General features: G+C 39.0%; 1 protein-coding gene across 7 annotated transcripts in view; it reads right to left on the bottom strand.

Annotated features, from left to right (window-relative positions):
• Positions 1-23,763, bottom strand: part of AGTPBP1 (ATP/GTP binding carboxypeptidase 1) — a 93,714-nt gene that overhangs the window by 43,180 nt on the left and 26,771 nt on the right. For 6 of the 7 annotated variants that reach the window (XR_006102531.1, XM_042455268.1, XM_042455269.1 and 3 more), the window contains 9 exons: positions 21,786-21,884; positions 14,963-15,090; positions 12,792-12,859; positions 11,959-12,022; positions 11,588-11,734; positions 6,763-6,894; positions 3,361-3,454; positions 2,278-2,315; positions 224-432 (listed from right to left, as the gene is read on the bottom strand). Coding sequence is in view for 6 of the 7 variants with exons in the window: in XM_042455268.1 (XP_042311202.1) it covers positions 224-432; positions 2,278-2,315; positions 3,361-3,454; positions 6,763-6,894; positions 11,588-11,734; positions 11,959-12,022; positions 12,792-12,859; positions 14,963-15,090; positions 21,786-21,817 (912 nt within the window). In the remaining variant the exon portion in view is untranslated. Of the gene's footprint in view, positions 1-223; positions 433-2,277; positions 2,316-3,360; positions 3,455-6,762; positions 6,895-11,587; positions 11,735-11,958; positions 12,023-12,791; positions 12,860-14,962; positions 15,091-21,353; positions 21,426-21,785; positions 21,885-23,763 lie in introns of those variants that run through there. The other variant, XM_042455270.1, reaches the window with a different exon arrangement.

A 23,763-nucleotide genomic window follows, 5' to 3' on the forward strand; every position in this document is an offset into this window, starting at 1 on the left:
AGTACAGTCAAGTGAAAGTTAGCTGAATCTTCAGAATGTCAAAATTAGCAGATCAGATTGAACGTAATTACCTATGAAATAGCAGTGTTATATAGCTGAAGAAAAGCAATAATTAACAAAGTGTTCAAGATTTTATCAATAATGCATATTTACATTGTCATCTCATTGGCATATAAAGAGCCTTCAGTATACATTATTAACAATATAAAGTCTTAAAACTTACTTGTGAAGTGTTATACAGAATTTTCATCCCATTAACATCAAGGAATGCTTTTCTTCCCAATTTGATGTTTGTAACACTTTTAATAGACTGCAAGATTCCCTTACGGATCAACATGTGTCTATGCCGGCTATCATGACGGTGCCAATCTACATAAATTGTTAGAAGCATTTGGACATAGCCTCTGTCTACAGCTCGCCTTGCATTCGTTTCTGGGGGAGGGAGAAAATTTAGGCATTAGCAAGTTGTCAAAGAATTCTAAACAGTTAAACAAGTCAAATCGAATAAGATCCAAATAACTGATTTTATTTCCGCTGTCATTTTGATGTCTTATTGTTTTGTTTTCATATTACATATGTAGACAAAGTATTTAAAAACAAGCATTGTAAATGATTCCTGAAAGATGTTTGAAACTGCCATATATATGCAAACTTTTGCACAAATCAATAACATTACCAATACGAGCTAAAATATTTTATTTAGAACAGGGAGACTTACAGTCTCTATCCAAAATTAAAATTTCTGACTGTTCACAGATCAGTCACACACATTCTCATCTTAGCTTACCACATCATATTCGTGTGAGGATAAGCTGGAAAGGGAAAGAAAAAATGTACTCCTCCCTGGAATACTTAACTTACATAGAAACTTCTATTTAACAAAAAATCTGTAAAAACAGATATTATCAGCACTTGCAAGTAGAAATATGAGTACTGAAAAATGTGGTTATTATCCTGAAGTGTAGTGATACATCAGTGCAATCTTCTGCATTTCCCTTCCCTTAGCATAATCACTCACTGACTTTAACACCATGGAATTCCTGATTCTTTCTATATAAAGTATTGTTGTTAACTGCCTTCTAGTCGATCTCAACCCTTAGTGACCTTGTATGAGACATCTCCAAGACTCCCTGTCCTCCACTGCTATGCTTAATTCCCGTAAACTCCTACCTGTGACCTCCTTAATAGAGTGCATCTATTCGCATGCAATCTTCCTCTCTTTCTACTGCTCTCCACTCTTCCTAGCATTATTGTTTTTTCCAATGAGTTGTGTCTTCCCATGATGATTCCAAAGTATGACAGCCTCAGTTTTGTCACCTTGGCTTCTGGAAGATTTCTGGCTTGATCTGTTCTAGGACCCATTTGTCTGTCTTTTTGGCTGTCCACAGAATCCTCAGTGCTCTTCTCAATCACCACATCTCAAATGAATTGATTTTCTTCCTATCTTCTTTTTGAACTGTCCAGCTCTCAAACCCATACATGGAAATAGAGAATATAATGGCTTGTATGATCCTAACTTTTATGCTCAGTAGTATATCTTTGCATTTTAGAATCTTTTCTAGTTCTTTCATAGCTGCCCTCCCCATTCTTAACCTTCTTCTGATTTCTTGGCTGCAGTCCCTATTTCTATCAGTGTTTGATCTCAGGTATGGGGATTCTTTTACTATTTCTATTTCTTCATTGTCTACATTGAATTTGTATAGATTCTTCGTTGGCATTATTTTTGTTTTTTTTATGGTCAAAAGCAAGGCTGCCTTTGCACTTTATTAGTTGATCTTCCTTAGTAGTTGTTCCAGGTCTATGAGATTTTCTGCTAGTATTATGGTGCCATCTGCATATCTTAGATTGTTGATATTCCTTCCTCCTATTTTCACTCCTCCTTCTTCTGTGTCCAACTTGCTTTTCTTACAATATGTTCTGCATAGAAGTTGAACAGGTAGGGTGATAAGATGCAGCCTTGTCTGAGCCCTTTGCCAGTTGGGAACCATTCTGTTTCTCTATGTTCCATTCTGATAGTAGCCTCTTGTCCTGAGTACAGATACCTCATCAGGACTATCATATACGTATACTGGCATTCCCATGTCATTCCACAAGGACATTCCATAGCTTTTCATGATTTATGCAGTCAAAGGTTTTTGCTTTTGAATGCTTTGAGTAACAGAATGTTAATTTTCCATTTTAATTATTTGGCATAATAACAAATAAAAACCTATTTAAAACTTTTCATATCTCAGGTATTCTATAATAATTTTGATAAATATTGAAGCATACACTTACTTGATTTTAACAATGCAGCAAGGGTATCTAATGCAACCCTGTGAATATAAAAAAACAAAAGAAAAAATAGACAATCAAATACAAAAATCAAAAAACAGCATGCAGTCTTGCTTGTATTTAAGCAGCCTAATAGGACTACAGTGCTAAACTGCAATGATATAAAAATGAATAAAATTAATTCAAATGATGTTTGTTTTATAGTCCACAAGATTTGTCTCCTTACAACCATACAAGTATACATAGTCTAGATACTGGTTTTGTAAACTTAAGATTTCTGTTGATTCCAAGCATTCCTACTATAGCATGTTTTAATGGAGCTTACAGACAATATACAGGATCAGGCTGTGCTGAAATTGATTTTTCAAATAAGAGTAACATAAAAAAGACATTAAGCTACCAATTTCTGTTACTATATAAGCAATCTATTAAGAATGTTTCATGTGGAAGCTTTTGTGAGGAATGGGGAAATCAAAAGACTTCTTCAGTACAAAGAACAAGTTGCACTGTTGTCTGGACTGTGACTTATAAAAAGAATAAAAAGACTGCTTTTGTGCATCAAGTCTCAGGAGCCACCTCTGAAATAAAGTAACAAACTGATTCAATTTTCTTAACATCAGTTCTTTAGCAGAGTGGTTCTCAAGCTTTTTACCTTGGGATCCCCTTTACATGTACATGCAGATATCGCACGCCCCCTGGTCAGCATAGTATATAATAAAAATATTTGTTTATTTAGTGTGCATATTTTTATTCACCCATTCATGTATATTCATATGTTAACATTTTATAAAGAAGTAGCTGGCCTCTTTTTCTTCTCCCTCTGACAGAGACTCCAAGCATCCTCCTTGCCTTTCTTTTTGCCTTCAGGGGGAAAAAAGTTGGGAAGCACAGGAGGAGGAGGGATCAGGCCTCCCCACAGTCCTGCCCCAATGTTTGAGAATTACTGCTTTAGCAGAATATTTTAAAAATCTTTAGAGATGACATTCATGCCTCATCTGAAATCCTAGGTAAGACTTCTTTTAAAATAAATAATGTCCAAACTATTAAGAAGTACATATTTTCAATTTATTCCAATATTCTACTCACTTCATAAGGCCAGTATTCCTCTTGCTAAAAGGACCAATTATCTTAAATATCAATTCTACAACTCCATTCTTACCCAAGGACACAGCATTTACAGCTGAAAACAAAAGATCAAATTTTTAGACCACAATGCAAACATAATGACACAAGTATTTGCACTGAAAACACTGCACATCTAAGACAACATCTTACCTATTTTAATTTATAATTGATGATATACCAAAATTAAACATTTCCTTAATGAAATACTGTATGCAAGTGGTGGACAACTGCAGGAGATGCATGGAACTATTCTTCAACTCATGGACATGTAGGCTCCTGCGCTTCCAAGATGGCCTCAGGTTTACATCTATTCGTGATTTTGGATGTTAGGGGGGCAGGAAGTAGCAGGGTGTTTCTTGCTACAGTAGTAATTGGATATTTTTGAACATCAGAGGGGCAGGACAAGCCAAGGGGCCGCCAAAATGGCCTAGCACGCTCCATATGTTCTGCAAGTCACACTTTGCCTACTTCTTCTCTATGTAAATGTCTAGTGAAGTTTAAGAGTATAAAATATAAAGGTATACAACAGGGATGGACAACCTCTAGCACTTGAACATAATCTGCAGACTTCTTTTGCTGTTGTTCCCAAGCACTGACTGGACATTAAGAGAGCATTTAAAGATTTTAACTTCAAGCATCCTGCTTGTAAATAACATACACAGGATTAAGCTATACTTTGCATCAGCGGAGGCATCAGGTCTATGCAGTGGCACACCTTACACTGCTATTGCAGGATGGTGAGCCCCATCTTGCTTGATTCATGGGCCATCAGTGCTTTGCATGCCTACAAGTTGCTTTGCTAGGGCTCACTTTAAGAGATTTTTTTTTTTAATGAGCTGTTTTGTATGCTCGATAAGGAAATGTTAATACTGGTAAAATTACATTGGGTTCTGCCTATTTTGGCCTCATCTATTCTATCCCCAGCTCCAGACCATGCCCAGTGCTGCTCACTGATGAAGTGCAGTCCCAAGGATATGCTTTCCAAACTTGAATTCAGCGTTACGCCCAAAGTTAAGCAAGACCATAATGCTGTATGCTACAAAAGCTCTGTTTTATAATGTTTATAAAATACTATCTGCTATGGTTATAAATGATTCTTGAGGCAAAAGTATTGGCAGGATAGACTACTTTACTGCATTTGTTCACTAATTAATCTCTTCCATACTAATCTGTTTAGTTAAGCATACTAATGGAAATATGATGATTGGCAAGCCAGAAGGTCTAAGTGGTAGACTGATTCCATACCAAAGGAACTGTTTGCTACACGGGTACTATTTTGAAATATTTAACCATATTTAATTTTACAACCGTTGCTGAACTAATACTGACATTCTCTTAATTATGATTAAGAAGATCACAGGCTCTGCATCCCCCTCCTGTTAAATATCATATTGGCATTATATTAATGGTTAATACTAACAAGGGTTTACTAACCAAGGGAATCCTGATTAGCATTAAACAAGTAGTGCTGATAATACAACATTTAATTAAGAATAAAGCAGGCAAGATCCTCCTTTCATTTACAGATGCTAAGTAATCCTCATACCTATTGACAGATTATTTGTGAAGTGATGCCTATCACTCAGTGCTCAAGGGTCAGCCCCATTAAAAGCAGATGTTATGGATTTCTATGAATGTAAGAGCCAGGCCATCACAAAGAAAGAAAAGGATGGAGCTCTTGCATGAGCAACTGTGGGGATGTCATGTATTGTACTTGCAATACCCTTGATTAGAAAACCAGGTCCCATTCCCACTGAGCTATAAATCAAATCAAGAATCAGATTATAAGAACATCGTTCCCATTTGAACTCGCATTCGATCCTTGTTTAAGGAAAATCGTTGCCATTTGAATCCGTGTTCGATCCAATTTTGATCAATTTCTCTAGCTAAAACCTGAATCAGCGGTGGATAACCCAGGTTATCCTGACTGCACTTTTCCAGAGGGTTTTTGGGTTTTTTTGTTTTTGTTTTTTTGCAGCTGCCGTGTCCAGCCTTGTTTCCTTTTTTGAGACAGAAAAGGGGTGGGAAGGAAATGCCTTCCCCCAAATCCTCCTGAGGCAGGAATGATGGACCTGAGGCTTTTGCTCACGAGGAGCCCCATTGGGTTTCAAGTGGGTGCCTCTTTCTGCCTTGGAAAACCCCGAGGCTCCCAACTGTAATAAAAGGGCCTTAGGCTGCCTAAGCACACCCCAAAAAATTAAAAGGAGGAACGCTAAGAAATACAACTCTCTCTCTCTCTTTATGTAGTTATCCAACCCCTCAACTTTTTTTCTCTTCAAATTCCCCACAGAGCCATCCTTCTCTCCCTCTCTTTGCAAATAATAATAATAATAATAATAATAATAAATAATATTCAAGTGTGTAAAACTTTTTTTAAAAAAAAGAAGCAAGTTAAACTAGGTTTTTTGGAGAGGGAGGAGAAAAGAAAGGAAAGAGGAGAACGGATATGGAGAAAAGGAGGCTGGCGAAAACTTTTTGTGAGCGGAAAGGAAAAAGGGAGAGAAAAAAAACCCAAAACCCTGAATGTGGCTCCTGCATCCAGCCTTGTTTCCTTTTTTGAGACAGAAAAGTGGTGGCTGGCTGCTACATATTGGGGTGGTTTGAAGAAGAAGGGGGGATAAGAAGAAAAAGGGGGGATTAGATGTCACTGTGACGTCTAATCACCTAAGTGCTTGATTGACAGCTTTAAAAAAAACGGTTCCAGAAAGGCAATGGGAATGGGGAACAAAAAAAAAACCTGCATCAAAATACAACGGAGAAATAAAAATGGGAACGAGAACATAGGTAAAGAAAAACCAAGTCTGTTTGCTCCCTTATATAATGGGAACGATGGACCTGATTCGAATATGACTCGGAAACTGATCCAATCCAGACTCACAGCGATATATGTCACTTTGGCGGGGTACAGACCGCCGCCAGTAGGTCCGCGGGGGAGCCGGAGCCTTCACACGGCCCGACTCCCGCGCAGACCGAAAAAGAAGCTCCAAAATGGGGCGCGCTTGCTACGTCACAAGCGGCGCGACGCGTACGGACGCCCAGCGTCCGATACGCAAAGATGGCGCCGGCCATGTAGAAGGGCCGGCGCCATCTTGTACGGACGGAGTCCGTACTAGGCCCAGGGGCATCTATAAGAGACGCCCCTTTTTTAAAATGGGACGTCCGGAGGATGTCCCAAATGGCGGTGCAGAAAGCACCTTTATATGCCCAGTGGGAATGGGGTCCCAGTGATTTAAAAAAATCTCCCCACCACCACCACACACAAACAGCTGGCTAGGGAAGAGACCTACTAGTTTTTAGCACCCATGTTAATGCAATACGAAGACAGTTTCATCTTACATATTAAACAGCTGTTACAATACTTACAGTTACTTGAGTACACACGTAACACTTGGAGACAAGGCAGTATTAGCCTTTGATTTTGCAAGTTCTGTTTCACTATGTTTAGAGTTATATTTAAAGCACCACTAATTCTGGCTTTTACTCCAAACTTTCTATCTGGAAAACAACAGGAAGAAGAAATATTAGTACCAATGGCAAGTCAAAACTTACTCCAATATATTTAGAGAATTCATTTAAGCATAGTTAATGAATTAAGTTAACCAATCATATACTTGTGTATAAGTTGAAAAGACTGCAAAAAATTGATCCAATAAACATAGGTTGGCTTATACAGGCCTGTTACAGACAGGCCAAAATAAAGCTGCTTCGAGTCACTTTGGAGGTATGGTATTTCAATGATGCATAACTCCTACAAGTCCAAAAGCCACACTAAAGCTGCACTCCAGTCCTTAGGACTGGAGCGTGGCTTTGGTGCGGCTTTTGGACTTGTAGGAGTTATGCATCATTGAAATACCATACCTCCAAAGTGACTCGAAGCAGCTTTATTTTGGCCTGTCTGTAACAGGCCACAGAGATCAATACAGTAATAGGCTCTTCCCCAGCCAACTGTAGTGACAGCTGGGTTGCGGAGGAGGAAGCAGGGCAAGCACTCACCCCGCAAGCCTTATTCCCAGACAGGCTGGGGAAGAGTATAGAGAGCAATCACTCCCCCCACCAGCCTCGTCCCCAGCCAGGCTGCCCCTTGTGAAACAGCCAGGGTGGGGGGGAGGAGGGAGGGCAAGTGCTCGCCCCCCAAAGCGTCGTCCCCAGCCCAGCTGTCTCTGAAGGGGATAGCCGGGCTGTGGAGATGGAGCCTGGCTGGGAGGAAGAGGAAGGTTGCTGAGACCCTATATTTTATCCTCAACATCCACAAGTAATATCAAAATCCCTAATTTTGGCCCTAAAACCTGCCCCCAACTTATACATGAGGCCAACTTATAGTTGAGTATATACGGTAAGTTTTAGTGACATCACAGTAAGGGAAACTGAAACTTGTCATTAATTAATATGTTCTGATCAGTCAATACATTTACATCAAAGTGAGCAACTTTTCCAGAGCATTAAAGTTACCCTAATTCCCCATGCATCTTGAATGCCAAGAATATCTTCAGCCTACCTTAATTTGGCATTCATATGAAAATAACATGCTTATTCTTTTGAATTCCATCCTCTGCCTGTCTGTTCTGTCTAAAGCTAGCAGTACTAGTGGATGCTAAGCAACAACCTAATTTCATTCAGCTTGATAACTGGCCTTTTTATTTATTGAAATATAAATATTTCTGCATTTTAGAAAGCCCCTCAATAGAAAACAAATGATTAACTATTAAAATGTAAAATTACTTAAAACATCAAAACAACACTGTTCCTGACTTTCTGAGAATACCGTTTCCAGCTTGGAGCAGCTAGCAAAACACAGCAGATGCCATCTTCCTTGGCAATGCTGGCATCATTAGCATTCCCAGAAACCCATGTGAGTGTATGAGGGCTCTTGGAAAGGCAGGAAAGCTAGTCAATCAGTTTTTGCCCAATTGGCTGGTTTGAGGGACAGGAGGAAGCTGAGTTGTGGCTACCTATTTTAACCAGGCTCCTGTGCTCTCCTCTTCAGTTTGCTTGAGAGATTCATTCTCACCTTTGTTTTTTTCACTGTTTGTAAGTTATGCTGTATTACATAAGTGTCATAATACTATAATATCTGTATTTTGTTACAAATTTTGGTGGTTTTAGCATGAGGCCCAGATGCTGTTGCGTGGAGATGGGGCCTGTGCACTTGTCAGATCCTGTTGGGGGTCCCCTCTCAAAGCACCTTGGTGGTGTGGGCAAATGGAGTCATGCCTAGTTTAGGGATGGTAGTTCCACCCTACCCCCAGTGGCAGGGAGTGAGTTATACAGTGGCCCTGCCCATGTGGATTACCACCTATCTCATTCCAGACATACCCAGCAGAGTGGCTTGATGGGTTGGTTAACATTGGTAGGCAGGCAGGTTAACCAAAGTCTGGCTTTAGACTGATGCTGATGCCAAGCCTCTTCTGCTGTAACAAATAAAGATGTGGTCTTTTCATGTCAACATAAGCTGTCTCTACTTATTATTGCTTAAGCCTCACTCACCATAGAGGAAGCAATTAAAATAGTAAAACCATGGGTGGTATTTCAATTATGAAAGACTCCTCTAAATAAACATATATTTTACAGATGCAGAGAAGACCAATATAGGTGTGTGATTAACATTAGGTGATAGGCAATTATGTAGACCATCAGGTATTACACTAAAAGTTCTAATGCCTGGATGTCTCCAAACAAAACTCAGTCCCATGCAGATCACCACAAGTGCCTCTTTCATTGACATAAGTGACTATGCAGATTGATTATGGAGAAAGATAATACTGCCTTAAGTTATTAGGGGTTTTTAATCCTTACCCCAAAACCTTAAACTGGTCTGAGGATATTTACCATTTTTCAGGGAACTCATTTTGCAAAGGCACGTATGTCTTTTAAGAGTTCACTACTAGCTTTTAAGGGGGATGTGGTGACTTAATGGTTAAGATGCCAATTCTGATGATCGTAAGGTCAGAAAGTTGGCAGTTCGAGGACCAAATGCTGCATAATGGGACGAGCTCTGCGACTAGTTCCTGCTTCTTCCAACCTAGCAGTTCAAAAGCATGAAAATGCAAGTAGATAAACAGGTTTCACTTCAGAGGGGAGGTAACAGCATTCGGTGCAATCATGCTAGCCACGTGACTGCCGGATTTGTTTTTGGAAAATGCTGGCTTTTTGGCTTTGTAATGGAGATGAGCACTACTCCCTTTGTCGGTTACGACTAGATATTCTTGTCAAGGGACTACCTTTACCTTTACTAGCTTGTAAAGTTTAAACTATCTTTCAATCTTCTATTTATTTGCTGTTTAATTCCTGCCCTGTCCATTAATAAGGTAAAACTGTGCAAAGAGAAAAGGGGGTGGGGGGAGAAAAGAAGCCAACTTCCCTGGCTGGTTTTTGAGAATATAGGGAATTTTTCCATAGATGATCACATGGGGCTCTCAGAGCAACTTACAAGGGACTAAAAGTATATTTTAAAATAAAACTATTAAAAAAAACACACAGTGTCATGCACACAAGTGACCATGTACAATCAGAAATAGGCTCAAAAATGAAAAAGGTTTTTGCAAGACACTAGGAAGATATTGGACCTGGTGTCAGATGATCCTATCTAGGAATAAATTTATATGTTCTTTTCCTCCATTCACCACCTACATCACTGTTAGGAGCTGCATCAGACATCTTTCCTGCCATGATTTGAGGTGTTAACCTAGAAGGGGATAGCTGCATTTGCTCGATGTTTTCTGGTGTTAATGTATTCTACAATACTGAGGGAAAACAATGTGACATGCAGTGGGGTGTTTATTGCTAGAGATTGTTAATCACATTCCTTTGTGATTAACAAGCAGAACCTGGGCAAAAGAAGTAAAGATGTGGGGCCTCATGGAAACAGAAAAGGGAAAATAAATGTTTTCCTTTTGTGAAGAATGAGAGGACAGCCCACCAAAGATTTAAAATTGTGCGTGCTTTAATTATGCCTAACACTTACTGTTTAGTTCTTACTATAATCATCGCTGATGTAGGTCTGTAGCTGTTGAATAAACGTTTTCTGAGTTTTACTGCTGAAGCCGAGATTTCTGAACAAAGGGGGTTACCAGATTTGACACGCACCTTTGGTCAAGGCATCTGATACATTAGGCACGGTGAAGTAATCAGGGTGAGGTAATCAAAAACGATGTGAAATCTAGCTACTAATTTGCCCCAGGTAGTTGAGCTATGACAGCATGCCCTCGGCTTACACGGAGGATCCGTTCTGGACCCCCCTACGTAAGCTGAATTCCACGCATGCTTAAACCCCATTGGAATGAATGGGGCTCGTGCATGCAGCGGCGCACACCCCATTCATTCCAATGGGATGCGCCACCACTTGCACCTCGTGTGCTCCCACGTGGCTCTACGCAGATTTGAGCATATGCTCAAATCCACGTATAGCGCACCCGCATATGACGCGGGTGCACTGTATTACTGTGCCATTCATTCTGGAAAGACAGAAGAACCATCTCTAGAACAAAAAAGGTGGTTTTGAACCAACTGGTGTTGTTGCTGCTATTGGCTTCACTTGCATACTTCATAATATCAGGAAAGGGAAAGATCCTTGCCTTGTGAATCCATAATGACTTTAGATTTTCCCCACCACTATAGCCATTCAGTATTCAAGAGGTCTTCACATATATATATATCATATATATCATAAATATATATCATAGCCGCTCTGATAGCCTTTAGGGCTGAAGGGCGGGGTATAAATACCATAAATAATAATAATAAATGAAGAAACAGAAGATATGTTCCACATGACCACATCTAGTTAGCTAACAAGCTATTGCTGTCCTTTCTACTGACTCGTATCTTTATGAAGACTTCACGTACAGAAGACTGCATCAGGATGATATCTAGATGATTTCAATAGCTTCTAGATAATATCAGTAGGAATGATTATGCTTTGAGATGCTGCAACTCTTTAGGAGATATAACATTGTGCCTCTGTCCTTTTGCACCTTGTGCCAATAGCATATCAACCTATCAGTTACTTCAGTTTAAAGCTAGTACATTTTCCCATTCTGTTAGTGCAAAGTTATTTATTTGTAATCCTACTCTTGTTCAGGAGGCATAATTTAAGAATTGCACTGGGCAGTATGTCTGCACTTTTCTTCCAACACCACTCGCTGCAACAAAAGCAGCAGCTATCATGAGAACGTTTTCAAATTAAACTTACCTTTTGGACCAACTTTTGCAAGAAGAGAATGAAGTAGCACCATTAAGTCTTCATTTGGTGGAGATTCTTTACTGACATTCACAAGCAAATGCAATAAAATCTGTGTCCCTCCTCTAGAAACCAGAATACTTGTTCTGCGGCTACTGCCTAGAAATAAAGTATGAGCCATCAGCAGCAACCCTAAGACATACAGACATCCCTAAGGCATTATCATGAGGATAATGAAATTATAGTTAAAAGGCCACGCCGAGTATTTATTTTCTTGATGTCAGAAATGCTAAGCTGTGTGTGTTTCTAAATTATGCAGGAATGTATCTTAAAAATAGTATTTACTAATGGCACTATATAGTCAAACAGACACAAAAGCTTACCTACTGCCACCAATTCCAATAAGATGTTTAAGATATTGACTGTAGTCTGGAAATCTCTTGTATTCTAAAATGAAACAATAGTACACATTTCATGGTATCTATGTCACATCTTTCATAATATCTACAAACAGATGCATGTAAAACTATAAAAAGAAAAACATTAGCTATTCAAAATGATTTTAAAAGGTTTGGAGTCTGAACTTTAAAAGTCTTCTTTCATTCCAGAATCAGTGCTTCAAAGTAAACAGTAGAACATTTCACACAGCTGACAGTATTTTCTTGTACATCTCTGACATCAATATGACTTTAAAAAGGGCTCAGCTTTGGCTGCATCATGCCCTAGTTTTTTTAATTACATGCTAAATACAAACACTAACCGAAGTTGCCATTTATTTTACATGAACCGATGATAATACATAATCAATCTGTATGTTAAATTTTGAATCTGTTGTTTAAACAGAGGTTGCCACAGGTAAGCAATAGCATACTTAATGGTAATTCTTATATGGCACATTTCTAAGAAAGCAATAGGCTCTTTACTCTAGTCCAACACAAAAATCCTATAAATAAACTACACTGATTATGCAATTGTGAAGCTAGCTTTCAAACTGCAAGATATTTTAATCAAGCTGTCCACTCACTCATTATATCTGGGAGCTAGTATCACTTTCCACATGTTGTTGTTGGACTACATCTTCCATCAACCCAGCCAGCACTGTCAATGGTAATGCATCACTGAGCTGATGGACTATATTTGGATGGTTGCAGTTGCCCATCCCTGCACTGTATCACCAAAAGATTGCAATTCACTCTCTCACACACAGACAAATTACCTCCAATGTTGAGAGAATAACTTCTATTCCTGTTGAACCTTTGGCTGTCATTTCCTTCCTGATTTTTTCTGAAAGTTAGAGATGCACATTCTTTCCATTATATGCATAACAATATAATTTAATAAACAGGAGGTTTAAATTTCAACTGTAGCAAACCTAAAACGTATAGAAAACACTCCAATACTGCTAGGAGCAAAAACAACATCATCATCAATAAACTCATTTAAACACTAAGGATGTGGGTAGGGAAATGTAGTATCCTTTAAAAGGTAACAGCAGGTAGCTAATTTCCTGAACAGAGCAGCTAACAGCATTCCCTATTGCCATTAATCTTTACATTCTGCAGGGATGTTCTCAGGTTGTATTTTGGAACAATGGTTGCTTTACTGTCATTTTTATATCAGCAGCTCATGGTCTGTGACACAATCTGCTTCTGGTCTTGTTTTTGCAGAGAGAATGAAGCTTCTACATCTTCTGCTTCCAATTATGTAGTCTACTCTATATTGGCCACCAGGTGATGTCTGTATACAATCACTACTTTGGCTACTTGAAGAATGTGTTTGAGGTGAACAAATTGTTAGCCTAACAAAATTCAGTCAGTTGCTCTCCTGGTTCATTTTTCGATACTAAGCCAAATTTTCCTACAATCTTTAAGTCTGCTTCGTTTCCCACTTCTGCATTCCAATATCCTATGATTAGCAAGACCTACTTTTTTGTGTGGACTCCAGCACAGAATCTTTCAATTTCTTTTTCTTCTGGCTCTGTAGCTGGAGCATAAACTTGGATTATGGTTATATTGATAGATTTTCCTTGGCATCTTACTGATAAGATTCAGTCAGACTTTGTGTAACCTTCAACTGCTTTTCCTACTGTCAATATCACACAACACTGTTATAGCACTATTATTCCACTTTAACTGCCATGGCTGCCTCCTATGGAATTCTGGGATTTATAGTTTAGTAAGAGCTCTCTGAATGAGAATTCTAAATGCCCCTCCCTAAACTGAAAATCCCAGGATTCCACAGGAGGTAGCCATAGCAGTTAAAGTGGAATAATAGCATTATAACAGCAATGTGATGATGTCCTACTTCTCTCCTCACTATTAATGCCTCCCCCTTTCTTCATATATTTTCATTTTCTGAGTAAAACACTGTAATTATCTGACTCAAAATGTCCCATTCCTGTCTACTTTAGCTAGCCCACCCCAGGTGTTCCATTTCTTGTTTTACTATGTCTAGCTTCCCCCGATTCACATTTCTCACATTCCATGTTCCTATACTATGTGTTGTTTCGCTTCTGACTTTCCTTTCACATTTGAGCACGCCAACAGCTGAATGTCTTTTTGGCTCGAGTCTAGTTGTATCATTAGCTGGTTCAGTTGTACCTCAGTAGCTCACTGAGTATCATCTGACCTGATAGCTTCATCTTCTGGCACTATCTCTTTATTCATTTTGGATTGTCTCACCATAGGGTTTTCATGGTAAAAGACATTCAAAGGGGTTTTTCCATGCCTCCTTCTGCACAGTACTAAGACATCTTAACTATGGAGCCGCTGTTGTTGTCTCTGACAGTTCTTCCATCAGTGTCAACTTCCACTGCTGCTGCTGCCTAGTAGCAAAAGGCATATGGGAGATGCTACCAGCAGCACCGATGCCATCAGCATAGCTTAAGAGCTCTCCGGATGAGAATTCTAAATGCCCCTCCCTAAACTGCAAATCGCAGGATTCCACATGAACCACCACCGTGGAAAGGTAGTATCACTGGTGGAAGATTTGCCTTAAGTTCACTGGAAGTTAGACATTACTTGAAGCCACACATTTCTTTTCTAAAAAAATGCTCATATCATGTATATATATAGTGGTATTTTGGTATACAGGACTCACCAAAGATACCAAAATTCATGGATGCTCAAGTCCCTTTAAATATAATGGCATAGCAAAATGGTGTTCCTTATATAAAATGGTAAACTAAGGTTTGCTTTTTGAAATTAATATATTTTTAAATATTTCCAAGCTGTGAATGGCTGACTCCATGGATAAGGAATCCATGGATACAAAGGACTTGCTGTATTTCTTAAAATGACAGACATGACATACAGAACATATTCAAGAATTCGGGAGAGGTAAAAGTACCAGCTAATTTATGGCTTATTTCAAAGTGCATCTATTTACCTTGGCTTTGGGTTAGGTGTAGAATCTTTGATGTAACATATCTGGCAGTATCTGCATCCACCAAACATTCTGCATTGATCTTCTCCAGCTGTGCCAATAAGCTCACAATCCGAGAATTGTTAGTTACACTGGAAAAAACAAATACGTTTATGTTGTGAACCACTTAAAATGTGCAGTATGTGTCTTAAATGAGTACTATAACCTTGGAATAAATATACATAGTTAAAATAAATCAATACTATAGCTTTTGAGGACAAAACCTGCTTCACTGTTGGTCTCATCTGATTAAGGAAAGGCAGCAGCAGCAGCAGCCTCTGCCTTGTTTGTTTTCCAGCTCTTTCCCTCTTCTTTTTTTATTGTAAATCTGGTCCTTCCTGTTTTGTGATAGCTTTCATACCCAAGTTTCATAACAATGTGTGCTTAAGTTGATGCTTCTTTTTTGTTTGTCTAAATAAGACTCCTTTTTAAGTCCTAAACTCTGGTTTTATTCTGGAAATCTTACAGTAATATTACAGAATCTAGAGCAAAGGCTTTAAACTGTGCACATTGCAGCTCTTGAAAATTTGTCTAAGGTTCTAATTTTGAGCATGTTCTACCAGATACACAATAATATATTTTCTGGTTGCAGGGAAAAACCATTCCCCACATGCATGCCTAATTTTTGTGCTGAAAAGAAATCTAGAATCATGTGAATTAGAAATAAATGTCTCAAGCAAGCATGCTAACAAGAAAAAAAAGACAAGTTCCAATTGCACTTCAGAATGGATATTAGTTCTTCTACAGAAAATCTGGTTTCAACAAACTAACAAATGCATATACAAAACTGCACAACTAGGTCACATAAGCCTTGAGAAAAATTTATCCTTCTAGCGATCACTTGAAAACTTCTTTCAAAAAGTATCCAGGAATGACTCTTTTTTCACCAGAGTCATGCATAATTCACAATTAACAATGCTTCACCAGAATGAAAATGAACCCATCTGCTTTCCAGTTACAATATACAGTATGCTTCTTCTGCTCTCTTTTCTTCTGGCACAATCAGAAGGAGATCAGTGTTAACACCTTAATGCTGTATGCAGTCGATTGTAACTACAGTGGAGCCTTGCCTTATGTGGGGATTCATTCCGGGACCCCCCCCCCCCCCCCCCCCCACGAAAGGCAAATACTGTGTAAGCAGCGGCATGGTGCACGCATGCCATTCAATGAATAGCAGCGTGGCTTCCATGTAAACCGGAAGCTGCATATGGCGCACTTGCGTATGGAGCAGGCATGCTGTACTGTTTTTTGAAATAAATCTGGCTTTAGACAAAAATATTTTTAGTATTAGGAAACTTGCTGGCTTGAGGGGTTTAGGACTCTCCCAATTTTCTAGTTTGATGCGTTTAGGAAACACCTCATGTTCAAGTCTTAACATGAACCTAAAGCAGAAATTCTATTATTTTAGTCATTAGAATATTCTAAGTCTAGTCACTGTAAAGAATTTACTGGATCAATATCAAAGATCATATTAGCAACTGATCCCTTAGAAATTCTGATATCAAATTGTGATGTCAAAGTTTCTTACATCCTGAACTGCCTATCAGGTACCTCAATTTAAGTCTAAGAATCTTTAAGCTTTAGATTTCTAAATTGAAATGTAAGCATTAAACCTCTTACATTATTGTTGTTATTATTCTCATTTCCTATCGTTTTTCCAAGAGTATGATTCAAGAGTTGCTTACAAATTAAAAATAATTACAATATAGTTAAATAGTTGAAATGGAATTAACCTACAAAGTCAAAAATATTTGAAACATACACATAAAATGATAAAAAGCAATTAAATGTGTACAATTTAAAATTGCAGAACTCTCTTAAAAGCCCTTTTCGTAAAAGTCTTCAATTCTAAAATCATGTCTGAAAAACAACATGTTTACCTACTGAAGGAAGTGCAGCAAGGAGGAAGCCAGTATAGGGAGTGCCAAAGTCTAGGGGCAGCCACTTAGAAGGCCCTCTCTCTATTCCCACCAACCATACCTGCGAAGATGGTGGGACTGAAAGAAGGGCCTCCTCTGCAGATCTCAAGGTCTGGGCAGGCTCACAGGGTTGATATATTCAAGTTAAATAATCAAAGTGTTACAGTGTGAAATGCTGTGAAATGTGCAGCATACCAATCAACCCTGAACTGGCATTTACTGAGATATACCCACCTCAGTCAGCATTCTCTGTATACTAAGCATCTGTTGTTTTTGTGGTGTGACTTCAAGTCATGTCTGACTTATGGTGATCATAAGGTGAACCTATCATGGGGGGTTCTTGGCAAAATTTGTTCAGAGGTTTTGCCATTGCTGAGAGCATATGACTTGCCCAAGGTCACCCAGTGGGTTTCATGGCTAAGCAAGAAATTGAACCCTGGTCTCCAGAGTCATGCATAATTCTTAATGAGCTATTCTCTGGTTTAGCTTCCATATTTTTTCTTGAGGATTTTATTTTGGGATGGGTGCAGGTTCTACAGATGATATTTCCCTAATCCTATGCTCCTCTTGTGTGTGGGTAGTACTGTTTTAGCTATACAAGCACGAGCACTCATCTCTGAATGTCAGAAACAGTGGAAATGTGGATTTAAACAGATTTCTTTGAAACACTATTTTGGAAAAACAAGGAACTACTGTTTCATTTTAGTAACTAGAACTATAAACCACTCTCCTTGTCAGCTTTTAACAAAGCAATATAGCAAAGTGATAATTTATTGTATGCATACACTGCAATAGTGATTTATCTGCAATAAAACAAAAAAAGTATATGGCAGTAGTTTATTAAATAATGTCAGTGATTGTATATACAGGCGATGTTGGATTAATGTTCTACGGCTGCAGTTATGAAATAACTCTGCTGCAATTATAAATCCTGTGTATTTAGAATCAAGTTGTTGGATGACTAGTGCTCTCCAGTTCTGGAGGAGGGTGGATGAAAAGTATCAATTTTTAACTAAAAGCTGGCTTCATGTAAATTAATTATCTTACATTTATTGTCCATATCATGGACAAATAAAATTCTGAATAAATGGCTTTTGTATGTTGTTCTTCCACTTTTCCAAAGCCCCCACTGGAGGCAGCTGGAGGCTGGAAACGGTGTGGGGGACTTTTCCAAAGCCATGCAAAGAAGAATTTATTAATCTCAAAATATTTTTCCTCCTAAACAGTGTGGGGGAACCTTCCGCAGCCTCCAGTTGACTCTCCAGAAGATCAAGATGATTAAAGTGTCTGTAAACTGATACCCTTTCAGTCCCTGTACTTCAAATTCTTATGGAAATGTTGGTAGTTTCTCTCAAGGCTGACATAAAAATAAATTAAGCACTTGAAAGTATGAATAAATGTTGCTATCATCCTAAGTAATTCTTATTTAGGAGGAATTGTTTTCCTCAGTGTTGGCTAGCTTCAACAGGTTTTTCAACTCACCGAGGAATATTTCCTGCTTGCCAATGGTGAGTAGAGTTCTCAAGACCCACCCACTTTGAAAGTGGTCTGAACATCCTAACTGCTACATGGAATCGATGACCACGCTTCATGTCAGCATTCGTTCCACTACAAATGCCTTTTACCAAGCTACAAACCTTTTACCAAGCTGTAACCTATACCTTAATCATTTCTCATACAGTAATCAATTCTAGAGCCTGTCACAGACACAACTGCATCCTGGTAAGTTACCAGGGCAACCATTTCATGTCATAAGGATACAGTTCTTTTATGTCTACAGTCAGGAAGCAAATCATTTCCATCATCTGAGACAGTTATACTGAATTTAATGAAATGATTCTGGAGACAGATTTCTTTAAAATATAATGGATGAAGAGCTACTTCAGACTTTACAATAACTACATGTAGCATGCTTTTAATTATTTTAGCATGTGAGTTTTTCACTTTATTTACTTGAAAGTAGAGCACAGCTTCCATCAATAATATAAAGAGTGATCAAAAGTAAAATAATCATAGATTGTGCCAAATTCTACATTAAGGTCTTTTATAAATTTTGCAATACATAAAGGCAAAATCAGTGGAGGTATATGGAAAGAGCCACTGTTTGTGCACTTTTTGTGTCCAATTTTGTGTGTAAGAACAAAAATGTTGTGTGTTCTTCTGTCTGTGAAATATTTGATGCAGGTGTATTTTGCAGTTCAGAACTGGACAAGGAGAGTGTTCCTGTTAGTTTTACTGGGTCTCACAGGCGCGTTACAGAAGGGCCCATGAGGCGCCGTCATTACGCGCGAGGGACGGCGCTTCCTGACGCGCCTTGCCCCTCGCGCGTAATGACGTCAAAATGGCAGCAGCCATTCCACACAGCCGCCGCCATTTTGACATAGGGGACGCTCTGCATCCGCACATCACATGGCGGAAGTGACGCCGCGAGTGCGCAACTAGCGCCTCGTGGCGTCTCTTCTGGGGCCGACGAAGGAGTGCAATTTTCACGCTCCTTCTTTGCTGCGTCCAGGAACTGCGTGGTTTGGATGCTGCGGTTCCCGGACGCAGCAACCAGCAGCGGCGCGAGACTGCCCCTTCTGGGCCGTCTGTAACACGCCTTAGTGGCTTTTGACACCACTGACCATGTTATCCTTCCCGGTCACCTCTCTGCAGTGGGACTTGGGGGCACATAGGGAACAAAGCAAAGCCCTGCGGGACCCCACAGGACAAAGACCAGAAAGTCAAACAGGAGTCCTCTGGCACCACTTTCTGGATTTACATTTCCAGGAAGGACTGGGACCACTCTGTTATTTCCTGGAAAGACAAACTAAAAGATGGTGCTGGAGGCCTCCTGTTCAATGCCCTGGCCACTGGCCTGTGGTATCCCTCTGGGCTCTATTTTGTTCCCCATCCTGGTTAATATCTGTATGAAACCACAGGAAGCAAAGTTTAAGAATTCAGTAGCACCAAAATGATGACACTCCACTCTACCTCTCCTTTCCTTCTCATTCCAAGGAAACTGTCTCTGCACTGAACTAATGTCTGTTGTAGTAATGGACTGGATGAAGGAAAATAAATTGAAACTTAATCCAGACAAAAGAGAGGTGCTCCTCATTGGTCAAAAAGTAGATCAGGAAATAGGGACTCCATCTGTACTGAATGTGGTTACACTCCCCCTGAAACCTTGGGTGTTTTGCTGGATTCAACTCTGAGCCTGGATGGCCAGGTTTCAGCAGTGGCCATTTGGACAGCTAAAACTAGTATGGCAGAAGTGTACACTAAGTGATAACTGCCCAGAACCGATTCTATCCATCTTTGCTACTACGTCTCCTCGTCATTCGCGGATTGTAGAATAATCTTGTAGTGTTGTATTGTTATATATTTTAATCATGTCTTATGTTAATTTTATAGTTTGGGAGGGAGGGTTGGGTCAGGGTTTTGTGAGTTTTACTGTTTTTTATATTGTGTATCATATAAACTCTGCTGTTACCCACCTTGATCCCCAAACGGAAGAGGTGGGATATAAATAAACATTTATTATTATTATTATTATTATTATTATTTGAGATGTCAGATCTAATTACAGTGACTTAAGCCTTGAGTGCATTTCATTTGGACTACTGTAACACATTCCATAAGGAACGTCTTGGAAATTGTTCTCAGACTTTAGTGGCTCAAAAATGCTGTGGCCAAAAAGCTGACTGGGACATACAACTCCCTAATTAAAACAGCTTCATTGGCTACCAGTTTGCTTCCAGACAGAACTCAAAGTGCTGGTCATGGCCTATACAATTTAAATCCAGACTATCTGAAAGAAAGTATTTCCCCCCCCCCCCAAAAAAAAAAAGATCATCAGAGGAAGGCTTTCTCTAGGTCCCACCACTGGTACAGACTTGCTTGGTGAAGACATGAGAGATAGCATTCTGAGTGGCTGCTCACACCCACTGGAATTCCCTTCTGGGGCAGACTAGACTGGCCTTCTCCTTTTGCTGGCAGGCAACAATCTTTTGGTTTTTTAAGCAGGCTTTTAATATCTTGTCAGGGTACATACTTTATTTAACTTTTGAATCCCTTTTAAATAACTTTGAACTATTTTAACATGATGATTTTAATTGTTTTAAAAATTTACTGTTGGTTTTTTATTTATTTATTTTGTAGCTTTTTGAATTTCACACAAATTATTTTAGGTGCTTATGTCTCAGAAAGTTTAAATACAATTTACATATTGCAAAACCTCGCTGAAAGTAAAGGTTATGAAATTCATTAAATGGTATGGGCTTGTAATCTTTAAAGACAATACTTTAAGGGTGAACATTCTTTCCTAAAAATAAAGATAATTGTTTATAGTTTTTTTCTTCAAATTGAGAAATACAGAACAATCTTACATTAGAACAAATGTAATTGCTTCAAAACCAAAACAATTAAGTTGAAAGTTTAGTAAGTTACACAAATACCGTATTTATTTCAACTGACCACTGTCCACTGACCACTCCCATCATGAGAAGGAAAGAGATAAGACTTTCATCCTAAAAGACAAATTATCTGATGATTTTAAAGGAACATTTCCCATCAAATCTTGTCTCTGGAAGAAGGAAGTACATCTAAGTAACCTTCATAGAAGAAAAATCCACAGAATTTTTTTCCCCTGACCTAAATTTTAATCTACAAATCAAAGCTTTTATATGGTGTTTTACAGAAAACACAGGATGCCTCTCCTTTCCATAATATTCACAAATGTCATTTTATGATGATATTCTAGGAATACAGACCTAGGTGATATTCTAGGAATACAGACCTAGGTGATATTCTAGGAATACAGACCTGGGTGTCTAAAAGCTCCTACAAATGTAACTAGACATCTCAGCATTTACTTTTTATCCACTTACCTTTTTTCTGTTGCCATTTTTATTTTATTCATGCTGAAAAAAGCTGTTCATCATATCAACCTGGAAAGATCAGTTCCTCATATCAACATTTTAGATGTTCTGGGAGTAGGTGGGAAATAAAAAGGAAATGTGAGTGTGAGTAGATTCATATGGAGTTTTCATGAACACAACTAAATTCTCTTATTTTAGGAGATCTTATTGAACTATACACCTATATCGCAAGAAGTAATATAACACTAGTGGAAAATGTGGCTGACTTCTTAATGGAATGTCAATTGTATGCTTAGTTCTATACAACATAGGTACTACCACTTCTGACAACGCTGAGAAAGAAGGCTCTTTAGATTGAAATGATGCACTTACAATCAAATCAGAATCAATGTGTTATGTTGGAATGACATGGTAAAGCAGACAATAAAGAACACTGCTAGAAGAAGTGAAGCAACAAGTAATGGAACACTTCTGTTCTCTTGGGAGCGTGAAAGTTTTGGAACACTTTAGTTTTTCTTTAAAACCCCAAATAATAAAAGAAATTATAACTCCATTAAAAAAAAACTCTTAGAAAATGCCTCATTGTGCCCAAGATTTGTTTCTTACAGAAAGTTTCAAAGTAACAATGCTGACATCTCTTTGGGAAATGCCATGTGAAAGTTTTTCTGACCAGCCATTGTTGAGTGTATTTTGTATTAATGTAATGCAATGAAAACATTGTGTCAAACGTTCTATATATAAAGATGTCTGGAACGCCTCATCTTATCTTCAAAATGACATATAACATCACCAACTTTGCCAAATTATTTGGCTGTATGTTTTCAGCCAAATAAACCATTTTTATTATTGTATGTGCAATTGCTTTAGAAGAAAAATATTTAGCAGAGATCCAAATTTTCCTTATTTGTAGATAGTTTTAAATTTTGTTTTTTGTCTAGTGGATGCTACTATGTTCTCAAAAAAGATATTAAGTAAACACAGGAGGATTTATTTTTGCAAGAACAGTATGCTTTGCTTATATAATCATCACTGTAATTTTTATCCACCAAAATATTTACTTATACAGTTGTCTCTAGAATCCCTATATTTTGAAAATGATTTTATAACAGATACAAAGTTGTACTTAGCTGCATATACCATTGGTAGAATGGTCAACCTAACGGGCATAACATGCAAACTTTCCATACTATGTTACACTCTCATTTCACCCAAATGACAGTGGGAGTTCAATATCATCACCACTTAGTTTTTACATAGGTGGGTTACAAACCGTCATATAGTACATGACAAGCGCGTACTAGGGTTAGGAAGGAGCAGTGCTTCCGTACCCCCCTAACCCTAGTACATGCTCCGCGCGCACAAAATGACGGCGGCCGTTCCACACGGCCGCCACCATCTTGACATAGCGGATGCGCTGCGTCTGCACGTCACACCCCAGAAATGACTCCACAAGCGCACGACTAGCCCCTCGCGGCGTCTCTTCCGGGGCCTGAGGAGTGTGATTTCCGCGCTCCTTCTCTGCAGCATCCGGGAACTGCGCGGTTTAAAGGCTGCAGCTCCTGGACGCTGCAAGCAGAGGCGGAGCCAGACTGCCGCTTCTCTTTCTTTTTGGTCCAAATGTTCAATGAGCATTGTCATCCTGAGTTCAAGATCACATTCATAAGATAACTTTGGCACGGTACAGAGTGCCAAAAAGAGGCGCCACGGACATGCCTATCCTTGCGACACAGCAGCGACGCAGCAACCAATTGGGCAATGCTGCTGCACAGCAAAAAAAAAGAGCGTGAGGAAGCGGCTCCTTTGTTGCAGCATGCTTGCACCACATCAAAGCACCAGTGACAGTGCGATGACACGCCAGTGGCACAGCGCCATTTGGACGCTGCGCTGCTCACATGTCATTGCTGCGCGCACCATCTGGATGGTGCCACGCAGCTGCAGTGCGCCCATGATGTGCGGGGCTTGTGTGCCCCCAAGCAACTCTAGCATG

The sequence above is a fragment of the Sceloporus undulatus genome, chromosome 2 (assembly GCF_019175285.1).
Source record: "Sceloporus undulatus isolate JIND9_A2432 ecotype Alabama chromosome 2, SceUnd_v1.1, whole genome shotgun sequence".
Taxonomy (NCBI): Eukaryota; Metazoa; Chordata; class Lepidosauria; order Squamata; family Phrynosomatidae; genus Sceloporus; species Sceloporus undulatus.